General features: G+C 33.5%; 1 protein-coding gene across 5 annotated transcripts in view; it reads right to left on the bottom strand.

The window, feature by feature from the left end:
* Positions 1 to 15,821, bottom strand: part of robo1 (roundabout, axon guidance receptor, homolog 1 (Drosophila)) — a 514,376-nt gene that overhangs the window by 89,222 nt on the left and 409,333 nt on the right. For all 5 annotated transcript variants that reach the window (XM_056473875.1, XM_056473876.1, XM_056473879.1 and 2 more), the window contains 3 exons: positions 7,925 to 8,049; positions 7,377 to 7,548; positions 1,208 to 1,413 (listed from right to left, as the gene is read on the bottom strand). In XM_056473875.1, coding sequence (XP_056329850.1) covers positions 1,208 to 1,413; positions 7,377 to 7,548; positions 7,925 to 8,049 — 503 coding nt within the window. The remainder of the gene's footprint in view (positions 1 to 1,207; positions 1,414 to 7,376; positions 7,549 to 7,924; positions 8,050 to 15,821) is intronic.

The following is a 15,821-nucleotide window of genomic DNA, read 5'->3' as shown; positions in this document are numbered from 1 at the left end:
ACATTGTGATATTCAAGATGTGTAAAGTAATACAGCTCTGGATAACTTGAAACAACGAACACAAGCCGTAGTCGCCTTGATAACACAAACCCTGCTGTCACCACAACAGAAACCCTGCTCTGCTTTCATTTGATTGAAGAATGAAAAAGACGTGACTGTCGTAACTTTTTCCGCTCGAGAACACAGGGTGTAACGGCAAAACGTGAGGCGCGCAGGGCGCATAAGCAGCGCATAAAACACTCCATTAGTAAACCATTTCTACAGATGCCCCTCTCAACGAGAAAAGTGTGTTCGCTGTCATCGATCCATTATGCCCCCAAACTTCAAAAAAATATAAAATTATATTTCGTTTCGGTTACAAACGCACCCTTTCGGTTAATGGTTAACCGGTTATTTTAAGCATCCCTAATAAAAACCACATACGCAGGCTCTAAAATATATAGATTTTATATAGATGTTCTTGTGCTGTGAAGTAAAATAACAAATTGTGTATGGAAAGCAATGCCAATGCACCGTGATGCACCGTGATATCGAATTGAACTGAATTGATGGCATAATAATCATAATCGAACTGAACCGTGAGACCAGTGTAGGTTCACACCTCTACAAAATAGTAAGAATTTTGGAGTTTTTCATTACACCACTAAAATGCTGTAAACTAAAATCAAAATAATGACTGGATTCTCAGCTTTAACAGGTGCATGAAACAAACTTTACCATAACGTCTCACCTTAAAGAAATAGTTCCCCTAAAACATGAAAATTTACTCACTATTTACTCACCGTCAAGTGGTTCCAGAGTTTCTATTTTCTGTTGTACACAAAAGAAGATATTTTGAAGAAAGCTGAAAACCCGTAACCATTGACTTCCATGGTAGAAAAAACAAATACTATGGAAGTCAATGGTTACAGGTTTTCTATTGTGTTCAACAGAATAAAAAAAAAAACTTAAACTGGTTTGAAACAAATAAAAGTTGAATAAATAAAGATTAAATATTTATTATATTATATTTATTTAGTATTTATATTTATTTATATATATTTATAATAATATTTAATAATAAAATATTTTTGGGTGAACAATGCCTTTAATGCATGGTGAGGGGTCAGCGAGGACGCACACAGATTCCAATAACTACACTCACGTCCCCTGTTTGAGTTCAGAAATCTGCATGATGAATATCTGTGACCCATCAGAGTCTCTGTACCTTTGCGTAGCGGATCTGCAGGGCTCCAGTGTCCAGCTGCTTAAGTCGGGAATCATGTGTGGACACCAGGACTCCGTCTTTCCTCCACAGGATAGTGGGAATCGGTGTCCCGGTGGCTTGGCAGCCCAGAACCACCGTCCCATCCACTGCCACCGTCTGGTTGGTTGGACCCTGCCGGACGATTGGTGGAGGCCTGTCTGAAATCACTGAGAAAGACACACAATACTATTACGCTATAGTTTAAAGTCTGTGTGAAATCAAAATTCACAATGTTAATTTTGCTAGCGCACTTTGCTATTCTTTAGGTGGACAATTAATCTGTACAAGGTAATATGCTGAAAAATAATACGTTTTGGTAATCTTCCATTAAAGTCTGACCATTTGCTGGCGCATTTGGAGTGGCAGACTTTCTCTGATGACACCGCCCCCTACTTAATATTCCATTTCAGGAGGAAGTACATCGACATAATGAAATAAAAGGCTTTCAAGTTCATTGCACACCGAGTCCGCAATATTTGCACATTACAAATAAATTCGACTTGATGTTGTCAATTAAATTTACTCACCGTCTCCAAAGCTTGTGTCCATCATAAAAAAAAAAAAAATGGATCGATTTTCTCTTTTCAGTTTTTCACAGTTACCAGTTTGTAAATATAAATGGACAGCCTTCACAAATCAGCCCAGTAAAATACGGGGTGCCTCAAGGATCAGTTTTAGGCCCTTTACTGTTTACAATATACATGCTACCCCTGGGAGACATTATTAGAAGACATGGGATCAGCTTTCACTGCTATGCAGATGATACTCAATTATATATTTCAACTAAACCTGACGAGACGTCTAATCTGTCCAAGCTAACTGTGTGTATTAAAGATGTTAAAGACTGGATGACCAACAATTATCTTCTCTTAAACTCAGACAAAACAGAATTATTACTTATTGGGCCTAAATCCTGTACACAGCAGATCTCACAACTCGATCTACAATTAGAGGGATACAAAGTTAGCGTTAGTTCTACTATAAAAGATCTGGGTGTCATATTAGACAGCAATTTAACTTTTAAAAATCATATTTCCCATGTCACAAAAACTGCTTTCTTTCATCTGAGAAATATAGCTAAGTTACGAAGTATGCTATCCATCTCAGATGCAGAAAAGCTAGTCCATGCTTTTATGACTTCTAGGCTGGACTACTGTAATGCTCTGTTTGCTGGCTGCCCAGCATCCTCTATTAACAAACTTCAATTAGTACAAAATGCAGCTGCCAGAGTTCTAACCAGGTCTAGAAAATTTGATCACATCACCCCAATTTTATCCTCCTTACACTGGCTGCCTGTTAAGTTTCGTATTGAATTTAAAATATTGCTTCTTACATATAAAGCTCTAAATAATCTAGCTCCTGCTTATCTAACCAATCTTCTGTCTCGCTACAATCCAACTCGCTCTTTAAGATCTCAAAACTCAGGACTTCTGGTAGTACCTAGAATAGCAAAGTCGAGTAAAGGAGGTCGAGCCTTCTCATTTATAGCTCCTAAACTCTGGAATAGCCTTCCTGATAACGTCCGAGGCTCAGACACACTCTCCCAATTCAAAACTAGATTAAAGACCTATCTGTTCAGTAAAGCATACACTTAGTGCACCACTTAGGGGGCTTCCACACAGGTTATGCATCTTGCTGATATACACTGTAAACATCAGCTACGCTAATTATTTTCTTTATTCTCCATTTCCACCTGGGGATACTCTTCCCGAGGCCCTCAGACTATGCAGAGTCACTGATTCGATCCAAGACCAACGACGAGATGATCCCAAGGTTTCCATATCCTGGACCTGGCCGAATCCTGAACAACTACTGCGATGGTCATGGAAGAGTGGAGAACATGAGACTGATTCCTGTGACGCTCCAGAGACAGACGAGTCTTCGCTGAGGCCAGCTTCCAGCCTCCGCCACTGAGACTGCAGCTCTGCACAAGACGTTTGGCCAGCGGAGAAATTAAAATGGTCGTGCCCAACTGAGCCTGGTTTCTCTCAAGGTTTTTTTTCTTCACTTCCGCCTTTAGTGAAGTTTTTTTTCCCTCTCCGCTGTCGCCACTGGCTTGCATGGTTCAGGATCTGTAGAGCTGCGCATCGTTGGATTTGCTCTTCAATATTTGGACTCTCAGTAGTGATTATTAAACCACACTGAACTGAGCTAAACTGAACTGAACTTAAACACTACAAACTTAACTACACTGTTCCTATTTACTGTGACCTTTTATGTGAAGCTGCTTTGACACAATCTACATTGTATAAGCGCTATACAAATAAAGGTGAATTGAATTGAATTGAAAACAGTTAAATCATTATTAGGCTTAATACTAGTAATATTACACTCACCAGCCCACCTGTCCAAATGCTTGACGCAAAATTCAAATCAGCCAATCACATGGCAGCAACTCAATGCATTTAGGCATGTTGACATGATCAAGACGAACAGCACCAATTCAAACCAAGCATCAGAATGGGCAAGAAAAGTGATTTAAGTGACTTTGAATGTGGCATGGTTGTTGGTGCCAGACAAGCTGATCTGAGTATTTCAGAAACTCCTGATCTACTGGGATTTTCACGCACAACCATCTCTAGGGTTTACAGAGAATGGTCCGAAAAAGAGAAAATGTACTTAATTGGCCTCCACAGACACCAGATCTCCATCCAATAGAGCAACTTTGGGATGTGATGGGAGATTAGCATCATGGATGTGCAGCTGACAAATCTACAGCAACTGCGTGATGCTATCATGTCAATATGGAGCAAAATCTTTTATTATTATATTTTTAATATTTCCAGTACCTTGTTGAATCTATGCCATGAAGGATTAAGGCAGTTCTTAAGGCAAAAGGGGTCCAACCTGGTACTAGTAAGTATAAAGTACTAAAGTAATAAAGTGGCCGGTGACAGTATGTAATGGCATGTATTAATAGTATCTGTGCTTGACAAAGTACTTTGGAAAATGATTACAAAATATGCTTATGAAACGTTTGGAGCTAGTGTGTAAAAACCATTATTCTAAAGCAAATAAAAGTAAATAAAATTACATTACAAAATAAATAAACAAATACATATTATATTATTATATTATATATATATTTATTACCTTTTATTTACCTGTCTTTATTTAAAAAATAATGAAAACCTTATAATTTCTTCATAATATAATAATTAAAAATGTTTTTTATGACCAAATAGTTAGAAAAAATTCAGTTTTCTATCAAACCACTGAAATTCATTAAGCTAAAATCAAATGAAAGACTGGATTCCACAAACAAGAAAAGCGAGACACAGTCATGCTGGTCTCACGAAGACCGACTCTGTCCAAGGCAGATTAATAACATTATAATAACTATAATGAAACAGCACAGCACTCCAAACCAAAATCCAAAATACATCATTCCACATTCTACAAGTCCCACAGAATTGACTACATGTACGGTCAGAGGTGCAGAGAACGCAAATAAAAATAAATTTAACCAAGGGAAAAAGCACATATGTGAGACAGGAATGTCTGGCAACAAACGCGCTGAGTACATGTTTTAAGAACGAGAGAGAGAGAGAGAGAAATAGAGATGGAATCCAATTTTTTCAACTGGAAGCAATTTTCCAATCAGTCAACAGCAGTAGCAGAATCAAGCCAAAGTGGAGACGGCCAATTAATACCGGCAGCAGAAACACACCGAATACCCACCATCTATTAAAATCATCCCCCGCCGCGTCCTCTTGTAGCAAACACTGATGTTTACATCCATCCGATTGTGTTCGTCGCTGCTAGAAAGCATTACCACAATTTATACGCCTGTCATTTGCATAAACGCCACTACAGCGCATTTTCAAACGTCGCAAGAGGAGCTTCAGAGAGATCCAGAGACGTGAATTATGGATCAGATGACATGCACGTTTGTGTCCTCGCGTCGCCGCTGTTGTAATTACTGAATCATCATGGAGCTGACCTGTAATTACCATCTGAGCCTGCTGGAAGAGCAAGGCCAGAGAGCAGATTGAGGCTAAAATAACTGTTATTATTCTTTCTTTACCTCACTCACGCTCTTCTCTTTGTCTTGTTTTCTTTTTAGAGAGAGAGAGAGTGACAGGCCCTGATGAGATTATGGTGGATGAGAGTGAACGGTCACCGTATGCAAGTCGCACATTTCTTATTTTTAAATGTTGTTGCTTGCTTTGGATAATATCAACACAACTTTATGGCACAGATATTTTGATTTGTATAATGTATGTATCAAGGCCAGTTCCATCACTTCATAAAACAAAATAAAATAATATAAAATAAAATAAAAGCTAATTGTTACTTTTTATTACACAATCTTGAATGAACTAAAGGATGTTTACCAAACCTACTTGCTAGTTATTAAGAAATAATAATGATATACTCTACATACTTGTAATTGTAAAAATAATAAGTTAGAATTACAAGAAAAATAGTCATAATTGGCAGATATAAACCAATAATTATGACAAAAACTTGTGTTGTGAGAGATTAACAATTGTCTTCGTCCCGTCTCAAAATCGGACATTATACAAATTAATAAAGTTATGAAACATTATATAATTTTAAAATTTATATGACTTAGCTTTTAACATCATAGGATTTTTTTCTAAGAACTTAAAACTGCAAAATAAAATAAAATAAAATAAAATAAAATAAAATAAAATAAAATAAAATAAAATAAAATAAAATAAAATAAAATAAAATAAAATAAAATAAAATAAAATAAAATAAAATAAAATAAAATTTAAACAAAACAAAAATAAAATGCAAGAAATAAAAAAACATTTAATTTAAATGAATGTAAATAAAAACAAATTATAAAAGAAAATAACAAAACAAAAATAAATCAATTTAAAATAAAATAAAATACATTGAAATTAAATTAATTAAAATGTAAAATAAAATAATTGTCAATTAAAAAAATCTAATATAAAAAATAGACGTAAAAACCTTTAATAATATGAAAAATTATTATATAAATCAAAATAAAATAATAAAGAAAAAACTATAAAATTAATCAAAAAAATAAAAATAAAAATAAAAACAATTATACATATTAATTAAAAAACAAAATAAAACAAAACAAAAATAAAAATAAAATAAATAAAAATATAAATACACCATTTCAATTTAATTACATTTAAAAGAAAACAAACTATAAAAGCAAATAACAACACAAAAATAAATAAAATAAAACATATTTAACTAAAATGAATTCAAGTGTAATAAAATAAATGTAAATAAAAAATAAATAAAATAAAACAAAACAAAAATAAAGTAAATCAATTAAATAAACAAGTAAACTATAAAAATAAATGTAAAAAGGTAATAATATAAAACATTATATAAAATAAAATAAATAAATAAAAAACAATAAAATAAAACAAAAATAAATATAAAAAATGTAAACAAAATAAAAAAAATAAAAAAAAGGAAATAAATAAATAAAATAAATATAAATATATAAAAAAATTATTTAAATTGTATTAAATATTTTTTTTTAATAATAATTGTTTAAGAGAATTTCACCTTTACTTTTTGATAGGACAGTGGAGATTTACAGACAGAAAAGTATGGGGAGCAGAGAGAGGGGAAGCACCGGCAAAGGACCTCAAGCCGGGAATCAAACTTGAGTCGCTGTGAGCACCTCGGTGCCATGTGTCGAAGAACTAACCATTAGGCTATTGGTGCCGACTAATTAAATACATTTAAATGAAAACTTAATTACTTAACTTGGCCATGATGAAGAGACCAGACCTGGGTGTCACCTTCACCAAACTCCACTGCTGGACTCTTACAGATTTACAGATTAAAACTTAACTTGAAAACCAATTATAAAATAAAATACAACAAAACCAAAATAAATCAATTTAAAATAAATAAAATAAAATACATATAAAATTATTTTTAAATAAAATAAAATAAAACAAAATAAAGTCAAATAAAATTAAATTATATAAAATAAAATAAAATAAAATAAAATAAAATAAAATAAAATAAAATAAAATAAAATAAAATAAAATAAAATAAAATAAAATAAAATAAAATAAAATAAAATAAAAGCAGAACCACTATGCACACTGGTGCCTTTAAATTCAACTGATCTACAGCAAGTTGAGAATATCCATCTCACCGTCTGTAACCTCCAGCAGGGCTTTGGTGATCACACTGCCGGCGATGTTGAGAGCCTGACAGCTGTAATATCCTCCATCTGAACGCTCGACCGCCGTGATGGTCAGATCTCCAGTCTGAGACACAGAGAATCTGCTGGACGGAGGAGGAGGCTGAGACGAGAACAGGAGGTTCTGGAGAACAGAAATAAAACAAAAATGGTCAAAATCACACCAATGTCACCACAAATATTTAGTGCAAGCGAAATAAAGTTCATGTCAAGACTTGCACGTTTACATGAACTGTTGGCAGCGTGCGTCTGAATGTCTGAGTGTGTGATGAGTGATATTGATCAAAGCAATATGACTGAAGGTGTGTTGGAGGTGTGGACAGTTACTGAGCCCATTAGACGTGTGTAAATGTGCAGATGGCCTTATAAATCTACCAGCCTCATAAATCTGGCTGACTTTAATGGAGAAGAGTGCCATGCATTTTATGTGTTACTGTAAAAGTGTGCTCGGGAGATGCATCTAGGAAAAGAAACACACAAATATATGCAGATATTCTCACCTGACTGCCTTCTTTCTGCCAGAATATTGCAGGTTGAGGACTTCCTGTGGCTTCACACTGAAAGGTGACGGTGCGGCCCATACCGGCCACCTGATTCCTGGGCCGGACCACAAACACTGGAGGAACTGTAGTGATATCAAACGAATCTGTTAGCAAAAGATGCTCATGTGTGTAAAAACAAACACACACACACGCTAACAAACATTAATGCACTTACAGTGGAAGTCTATAAAGAAGCAGGTGACAATATTAAAAGCAGATGTGCAGTTTTATTTTATATTAAAAATAAATAAATATTTATTTATGCAACAGTTCTGTCTAGATCTCAAATCTGATTGGTTGATAGCCGTGAGATATAAAGTAATACCAGCACTCGTACAGCCCCTATACGCTTATGTATTACTCCACCCACACCAGTGGCTAGCAGAGGTCTACAGTTTGACAAATATTGCAGCTGCTGGACAACAATGTACCCTTGAGGTTTTTTTTAGGCGAGAATGTAGTTGTGTAGATTGATACTATGCAGTTCATTTATAAGGACAGTGCCTATTTTAAATATTTATCATTTCGAGATACAGCGTGTCGGCATCCATTAGCCTGTCATACTGAGCAGAGCAAAGATGGTTGACAATGTCCATCGACAAGATGGTGACAGAGACTGCATAATAAGCCCTTAGAGGAGAAAAACTATTGCCTGAATTCTAACTACAGCTTATCAAATCATTATAAAACAGGTAGGTGACATTCTAAGTCGATCTCTCTTTTGTATGTTGTAGTGCTGTATTCATACTACAGTAATGTGGTAGTGTTTGCGTTGCTTCAGATTTTTCTGGGCTAATTATTGTGATATCCTGATTGTCAACAGAGAAATCATGAGAAATCTCTGTAGACTGATGGCATTTCATGCAGATCAGCCTTGTAATGTTAAACTGTCCGCAAAATCACCTGTTTTGTCATCACTTTAGACGTTACACTAGAGAATCATTCAAACACTAGCTCTAAAGTGACGTGTGAAGTAGCAACAGTTTCTGCTGTTCTGACATCAGCTGCAGATGTGAATGAATGGTGTAAGAAAGTAGTTCCTTATACAAAAAGATTTTTAGACTCTCGTCTCATCTCTAAATTGTGCTTGATTTTCTTTTCTATACACGATTATGCCATCAAACTGTTGTATAAACGCAATTTCACATGAGTAGCAGTGTGATATGGCTGTGTATTGTCACTGGTGGGACACTATTTATATACATGAGAAGAAACAAAAATTCTTTACAGAAATATGTCTGTATTGATGCTCTAAACTTGATTATTGGGTGCTGAATAAAAGTACACGTTTCTTTATTCCTTACTTTAATACATTTACTTATTTTAAGTTTACAAATTGTTTTAAACTTCCAAAGTAAGTGCATTACTGTAACAAATTGTAGTCACACTCTTCTCTTAATATCCAGTTGAGGGTAAAATTATTTGCCCAAGTGTCGTTTGACGCATAACATTTTTTCAAGACATTTTTTTCATATCATAATTTAATTTGATGCATTTTCTTTTTATTTTTGACAGTATCTAATATTTTACATAGCTTAAAGTACAATTTAAAGGCTTAACTGGCTTAATTAGTTTAATTAGACTCATTTTAAAGTTTTTTTGAAGTTATCTTTTTGAAGTTATTGGACAACATTGGTTTGTTCTGTAGATAATCAATATAAAACATAGCATAATACACTATAAATAATTTTAAATATATTATAAATTACAATAATTATATATATATATATATATATATATATATATATATATATATATATATATATATATATATATATATATATATATATATATATATATAATTATAATTTTTTTATATTAATAATACAATAAGAAAAATAATACTGACCTTAAAATACATGTAAAAAAAAATTCAACTGCTTTTATTTCTACCTAATTAAAAAAAATACTTTATCCACAATAAATAAATAAATAAATAAATATATATATATATATATATATATATATATATATACATACATACATACATACGCACGCACGCACGCACACAGTTGAAGTCAGAATTATTAGCCCCCATGAATTATTAGCCCCCCTGTTTTTTTAATTATTATAACACCCAATTTCTGTTTAACAGAGATTTTTCAACACATTTCTAAACATAATAGTTTTAATAACTCATTTCTAATGACTGATTTATTTTATCTTGATGATTTATTTACCATGATGATAATAAATTATATTTTACTATTTTTCAAGACACTTCTGTACAGCTTAAAGTGACATTTAAAGGCTTAACTAGGTTAATTAGGTTAACTAGGCAGGTTAGGGGAATTAGGCAAGTTATTGTATAATGATGGTTTGTTCTGTAAACTATCGAAAAAAATATAGCTTAAAGGGGCTAATAATTTTGTTTTTTAAAAAATTTAAAGCTGCTTTTATTCTAGCCGAAATAAAACAAATAAGACTTTCTCCAGAAGAAAAAATATTATCAGACATACTGTGAAAATTTCCTTGATCTGTTAAACATCATTTGGGAAATATTTAAAAGAGAGATAAAAAAATCAAAAATCAAAGGGGGGCTAATAATTCTGACTTTAACTGTATGTGTATATGTATATATATAAAAACAATATATATATGTATGTATGTATGTATGTATGTATGTATGTATGTATGTATGTATGTATGTATGTATGTATGTATGTATGTATGTATGTATGTAAGTATGTATGTATGTATGTATATATATATATATATATATATATATATATATATATATATATATATATATATATATATATATATACTATTATTAATAATTATAGTTAGTATTATTATATTGATTAATATTATTTAATTGTTAAATTGTTATATATTACTCAAGTCAACACTTTGAGTTATATTATGATGTTGAAGTGTTCCCTTTATTTTTTTAAGCAGTGTATATAAAATATTTTTGGTTTCATACAAAAAAGATTTCTATATGTGTATTTCTGCTAAAGGTCATCATTAACATATCAGTAAATCTTTCATTTAGAATGTCTTGTATATAAATATGCTTTACAGAGACACAGCTCAAGCCGTCAGCGTCACATTAACGGCGGGAAATAAAACAGAAAGTCCCACTGGTGTTTAATGGAAGCATGTGCAGGTATGCTGGAACATAAAAAACAGATGCAGACGTGAAATAAAACTGCATGACTGCCGCGTCTGCTTCATTTGCATGGGCAAGGGCACAAAGCAATCAAATTTACATGGAGATGGGGGATAAATTTGGGCCATCTGTCCCGCACTGACACTCTTTAATGGCGCGGTGTTATGCGGGATGCTGCTTTTTTCATGCATCTTAATGACGATGTGGAGGCGCTGATTTCTGACGCGACTCCACTTCGGCGTCCGTAACAGCACGACGCCATTTCGGCTGATAATAAGGACGAATATGCTGATAATATGTGACACAAAGTATGACCCCCTCTGACGGAGAGTGCAATGTACACCGGCAGAGTTAAAGCAATCTGAAACCTGTCACATCACACACTGCCGTAATGAATGGAAGCCCATTGATGCCACAAAAGAACAAGAATAAGCATAGAAAGTCAAAATTATGAGTTTAAAGAGGACCTATTATGCAAAAATCCCTTTTATAAGGGTTTTAAACACAGTTGTGTGGCAACAGTCTGTGAATATAGCCAGCTTCTAATTGTAAAAATTAAATTTTTTATAATGACACTTCATAAAAACAACACTTTGATTGACATTCTCCCTTAGTACGTGTCATCAGAGGGGGAAAGCCCCGCCCATTAGTGACAATTACTCACTCATTAGCATATTACGTAAGTCTTGTTTTTGAATCTGCCACTATGCTGACACATAGGTATCTGTAGCTCCGCCCTCTTTTGAAAAGAGCACAATCTCATTTAAATTTAAAGCGACAGTCAACAAAATGGCACAATTAGGAAAGCCTAAAAGGGGTAGTTTCAAAGAGTTATACATTATTATTTGCAGTGTATTTTAAGCTAATAGTTCACATACACTCTCTAGGGACATCAGAGACTTGTTTAAATCTTGTAAAAAGGGACATAATAGGTCCTCTTTAAAGTCATAGTTCACCCAAAAACATGTTTTTGTGGTTACAAAAGTTGTAACTACAAATTAAGATATTTTCGATAAAATCTGAGAGCTCCCTCATCCTCTGTAGCCAGCAATAGTCCTGAGATGTGAAAAAAAACATGGTCGAAACAGTTCATGTGTCTTCAGTGGTTCAATCGGAATATTATGCAGTTACAAGAATACATTTATGCACACACAAAACTAAAGACTTTATTCAATGGTTTCTTCTCCTCAGTGTCAGTATATTGCGCACGTTTATGTGCACTGATGTATTGCCCAGTTGCCCTCACACATTATATACTGATACTAAGGAGAAGGGACTGAATAAAGTCATCGTTTATGTTTATTTGTGCACACAAGGATTATCAAAGCTTGATAATCTCCCAATTGAACCACTAAAGACATATGGTCTGTTTCGAGGATGTTTTTTTTAGTATCTTACTAGACTTTGAATGAGTCGTGAGGGTTGTTGTCTATGGAGGATGAGGAAGCCCTCATATCTTAATTTGAATATCAAAGACGAACGCAGGTCTGGAATGACATGAGGGTGAGTAATTAATGACAAAATTTAAATTTTGATTTAACTAACCCTTGAAAATCAATCTAAATGACTTATTTCCTTCAGTTCCATTAATAATTAAGTAGTTATTTCAACATTTGATTCTCTCGATACATGAACATTTTGACTAGTCATAATTTTGAGTTAGTCACCAATAATATTGATTAATTATATTGATAATTATTGATTATTATAATATTGAATATAATATTGAATTATCTTATTATTATGATTTTTAAGTCATCATTTTGAGTTAGTAAATTATAGCTTAAATGTTTTACATCACTTTTACATCATTTAGAGACTTTGTCTCTCATAAATTCGACATTGTGTCACATTTTTGTCTTTTTATGCATGGTTTTTGTTTCTAGTATTGTAGAAATGGCTTTAAAAAATGCGCCTGCAGGAATAAAGTATTGTTCATCTCAGTAAAAATAGTATGCCATAATTCCGATGTATGGTATAATTAAGACTTTTAACATCATAATTCAATTCTTTTTGTGACTTTAATAGCCATGAATTTTCATATTACATAAAACGGTCATTATTTTGACTCAAATCTGACCTAAATTTAAATTTGTAACATCATCATTTAATCATTTTTATGACATTTAGTCATCAATTTTTATATTCCATGAAACTGTCATCATTTTGGCTTAAATATGACTTCAATTTTGAATTTTAACATCATAATTGAATTATTCTTATGACATTTAGTCATCAATTTTTATAGTTCATAAAACTGTCATAATTTTGACTTGCCGTAAATTACTTAAATTTTCAATTCAATTCAATTATTTTTATGACTTGTAGTCATATTTTTTTATTTGATGAAACTGTCATAATTTTTCCTTAAATCGGAATTAAAATTAGGTTTTTAACATCATAATTAAATAATTTTGATGACTTTTAGTCGTCAATTTTTATATTTAATCAAACTGTAGTCATTTTGACTTAAATTTGGACTTTTTATGCCATTTTCCCCCTCTTGTTTGGCAGAAACGCAACTTCCATAGTAATGTGTCCGCAGGAATGAAAAATCAAGTTGTGGATCTAATTGAAAATAAAATGAGGCAGTTTTTGACATTACCTTGAGCGCCCAGAGCGTTTTAGTTTTACCCAGGCCTGCTGTGCTGTCACTATTGCCGGTGACAACCCAGACAAGCGTGCTGATTGGTGGAGGATGGAAGGTGGATGGATGGTGGTTCTGACAACTTCCTGTGGCTGTCAGTGCAGCAAAAATGGTGACGGGTGACATTTGCAACTTACCAGACACAACTGAAAGAGGAAAAACAGAAACAAAAAAAACAGAAGCATGATAAAACACAGATGTGAGAGATGCGCAAATTAACCACACACACACACGACATGAAGCAAAAATGACAGGATATGCTTGCTTAACAAAATCAGTGTAGTGATGCGTGTATGAGAGGAACAAAAAGAAACATACAAGACACAATGTGCGGCAAGCACAAGCATAGTGTAAATATATCATGAGGCTGGAATATATATGGCATTAAGCACACAAAGAAACATTTCTTTCAGTGTTGAAGTGAGAGAAAATGTGTGAGTGTGTGTGTGCATGCGTGTGTATGAATGGAGGTTTTCTTCTGCTCTGGACAGAGGTTTTATTAGGTGGACAATGCTGTCTGACCTTTTTAAAGCTGCAGTGCGTCATTTTTACACCACTAGGCCTGCATTACTACATAAACACTGGCATGGAGCAGAATTATGAGTCTAAATTAATATTTAAATTTCACATTCATGTGTTTCCAAGGGCATAGAAAGTAAATAGTCATTTTATTTTCACTTTTTACATATTATGTGGCCCAAAACATGTTTAAATTAGTATCAATGGCATTCACAAACCACATATTTATTCAATTGTGTTGAGTGGTTCAAAACTAGATAGATTGATAGATAGATAGATAGATAGATAGATAGATAGATAGATAGATAGATAGATAGATAGATAGATAGATAGATAGATAGATAGATAGATAGATAGATAGATAGACAGACAGACAGACAGACAGACAGACAGACAGACAGACAGACAGACAGACAGACAGACAGACAGACAGACAGACAGATATAGACAGACAGATAGACAGAACGATAGATAGATAGATCGATAGATAGATAGACAGACAGGCAGACAGACAGATATAGACAGACAGATAGACAGAACGATAGATAGATAGATAGATAGATAGATAGATAGATAGATAGATAGATAGATAGATAGACAGACAGACAGACAGACAGACAGACAGACAGACAGATAGATATAGACAGACAGATAGACAGAACGATAGATAGATAGACAGACAGACAAACAGACAGACAGACAGACAGATATAGACAGAACGATAGATAGATAGATAGATAGATAGATAGATAGATAGATAGATAGATAGATAGATAGATAGATAGATAGATAGATAGATAGATAGATAGATAGATAGAATAAGACATAGACAGACAGACAGACAGACAGACAGACAGACAGACAGACAGACAGACAGACAGACAGACAGACAGACAGACAGACAGACAGACAGACAGACAGATAGATAGATAGATAGATAGATAGATAGATAGATAGATAGATAGATAGATAGATATCTTCTTTTGTGTTCAACAGAGCACATTTGAGTACATTTTATTTAGTGCATTTACTGCTTATTGCTATGCATCAGAATCACTTTATAGCAAAGGAACTCGAATTCGAGAACAAAAAATGTAAATAAATTACACCACATTTATTTACATAAATAAATAGCTCATACTGTTTTGCGGTTTACTATTCACAGCAATTTGATAAGGCATAAAGCACAACCTCTTCAGCCAAAATGTGCCAAATTTCACCACATTCCACATTATACAGCTAATTCCATTTTTATGACTCAATTAATTTTCGTCCTTGCCTTGTGCCAGTTAACACTACCATCTGAGCCTTTATTCTAAAGTGTTACTATTTTTTAAGAACAAAGAAATGATTCACAAAAAGATCAATTCTTAAATGCAGTATCTCGGGTCATTTGGAGCTGATTCTGTGAGACGGATGGACGGAATAACCCAAACGAAGGCAAACGGTAGATTTGAATGCAGCTGGGTAAAGCGAGGTGGATTTGGACGGGGCGTTCGCTGTTTTGGCAGCGGCTGCGACTCTCACTCTACTAGGTTTCCATGGCCCATTAACAAAGCCACTCCTGGGACTCG

Source organism: Danio aesculapii, chromosome 15, assembly GCF_903798145.1.
Source record: "Danio aesculapii chromosome 15, fDanAes4.1, whole genome shotgun sequence".
In the NCBI taxonomy this organism is placed as follows: domain Eukaryota; kingdom Metazoa; phylum Chordata; class Actinopteri; order Cypriniformes; family Danionidae; genus Danio; species Danio aesculapii.
This window is presented reverse-complemented; position numbering and strand designations above follow the sequence as displayed.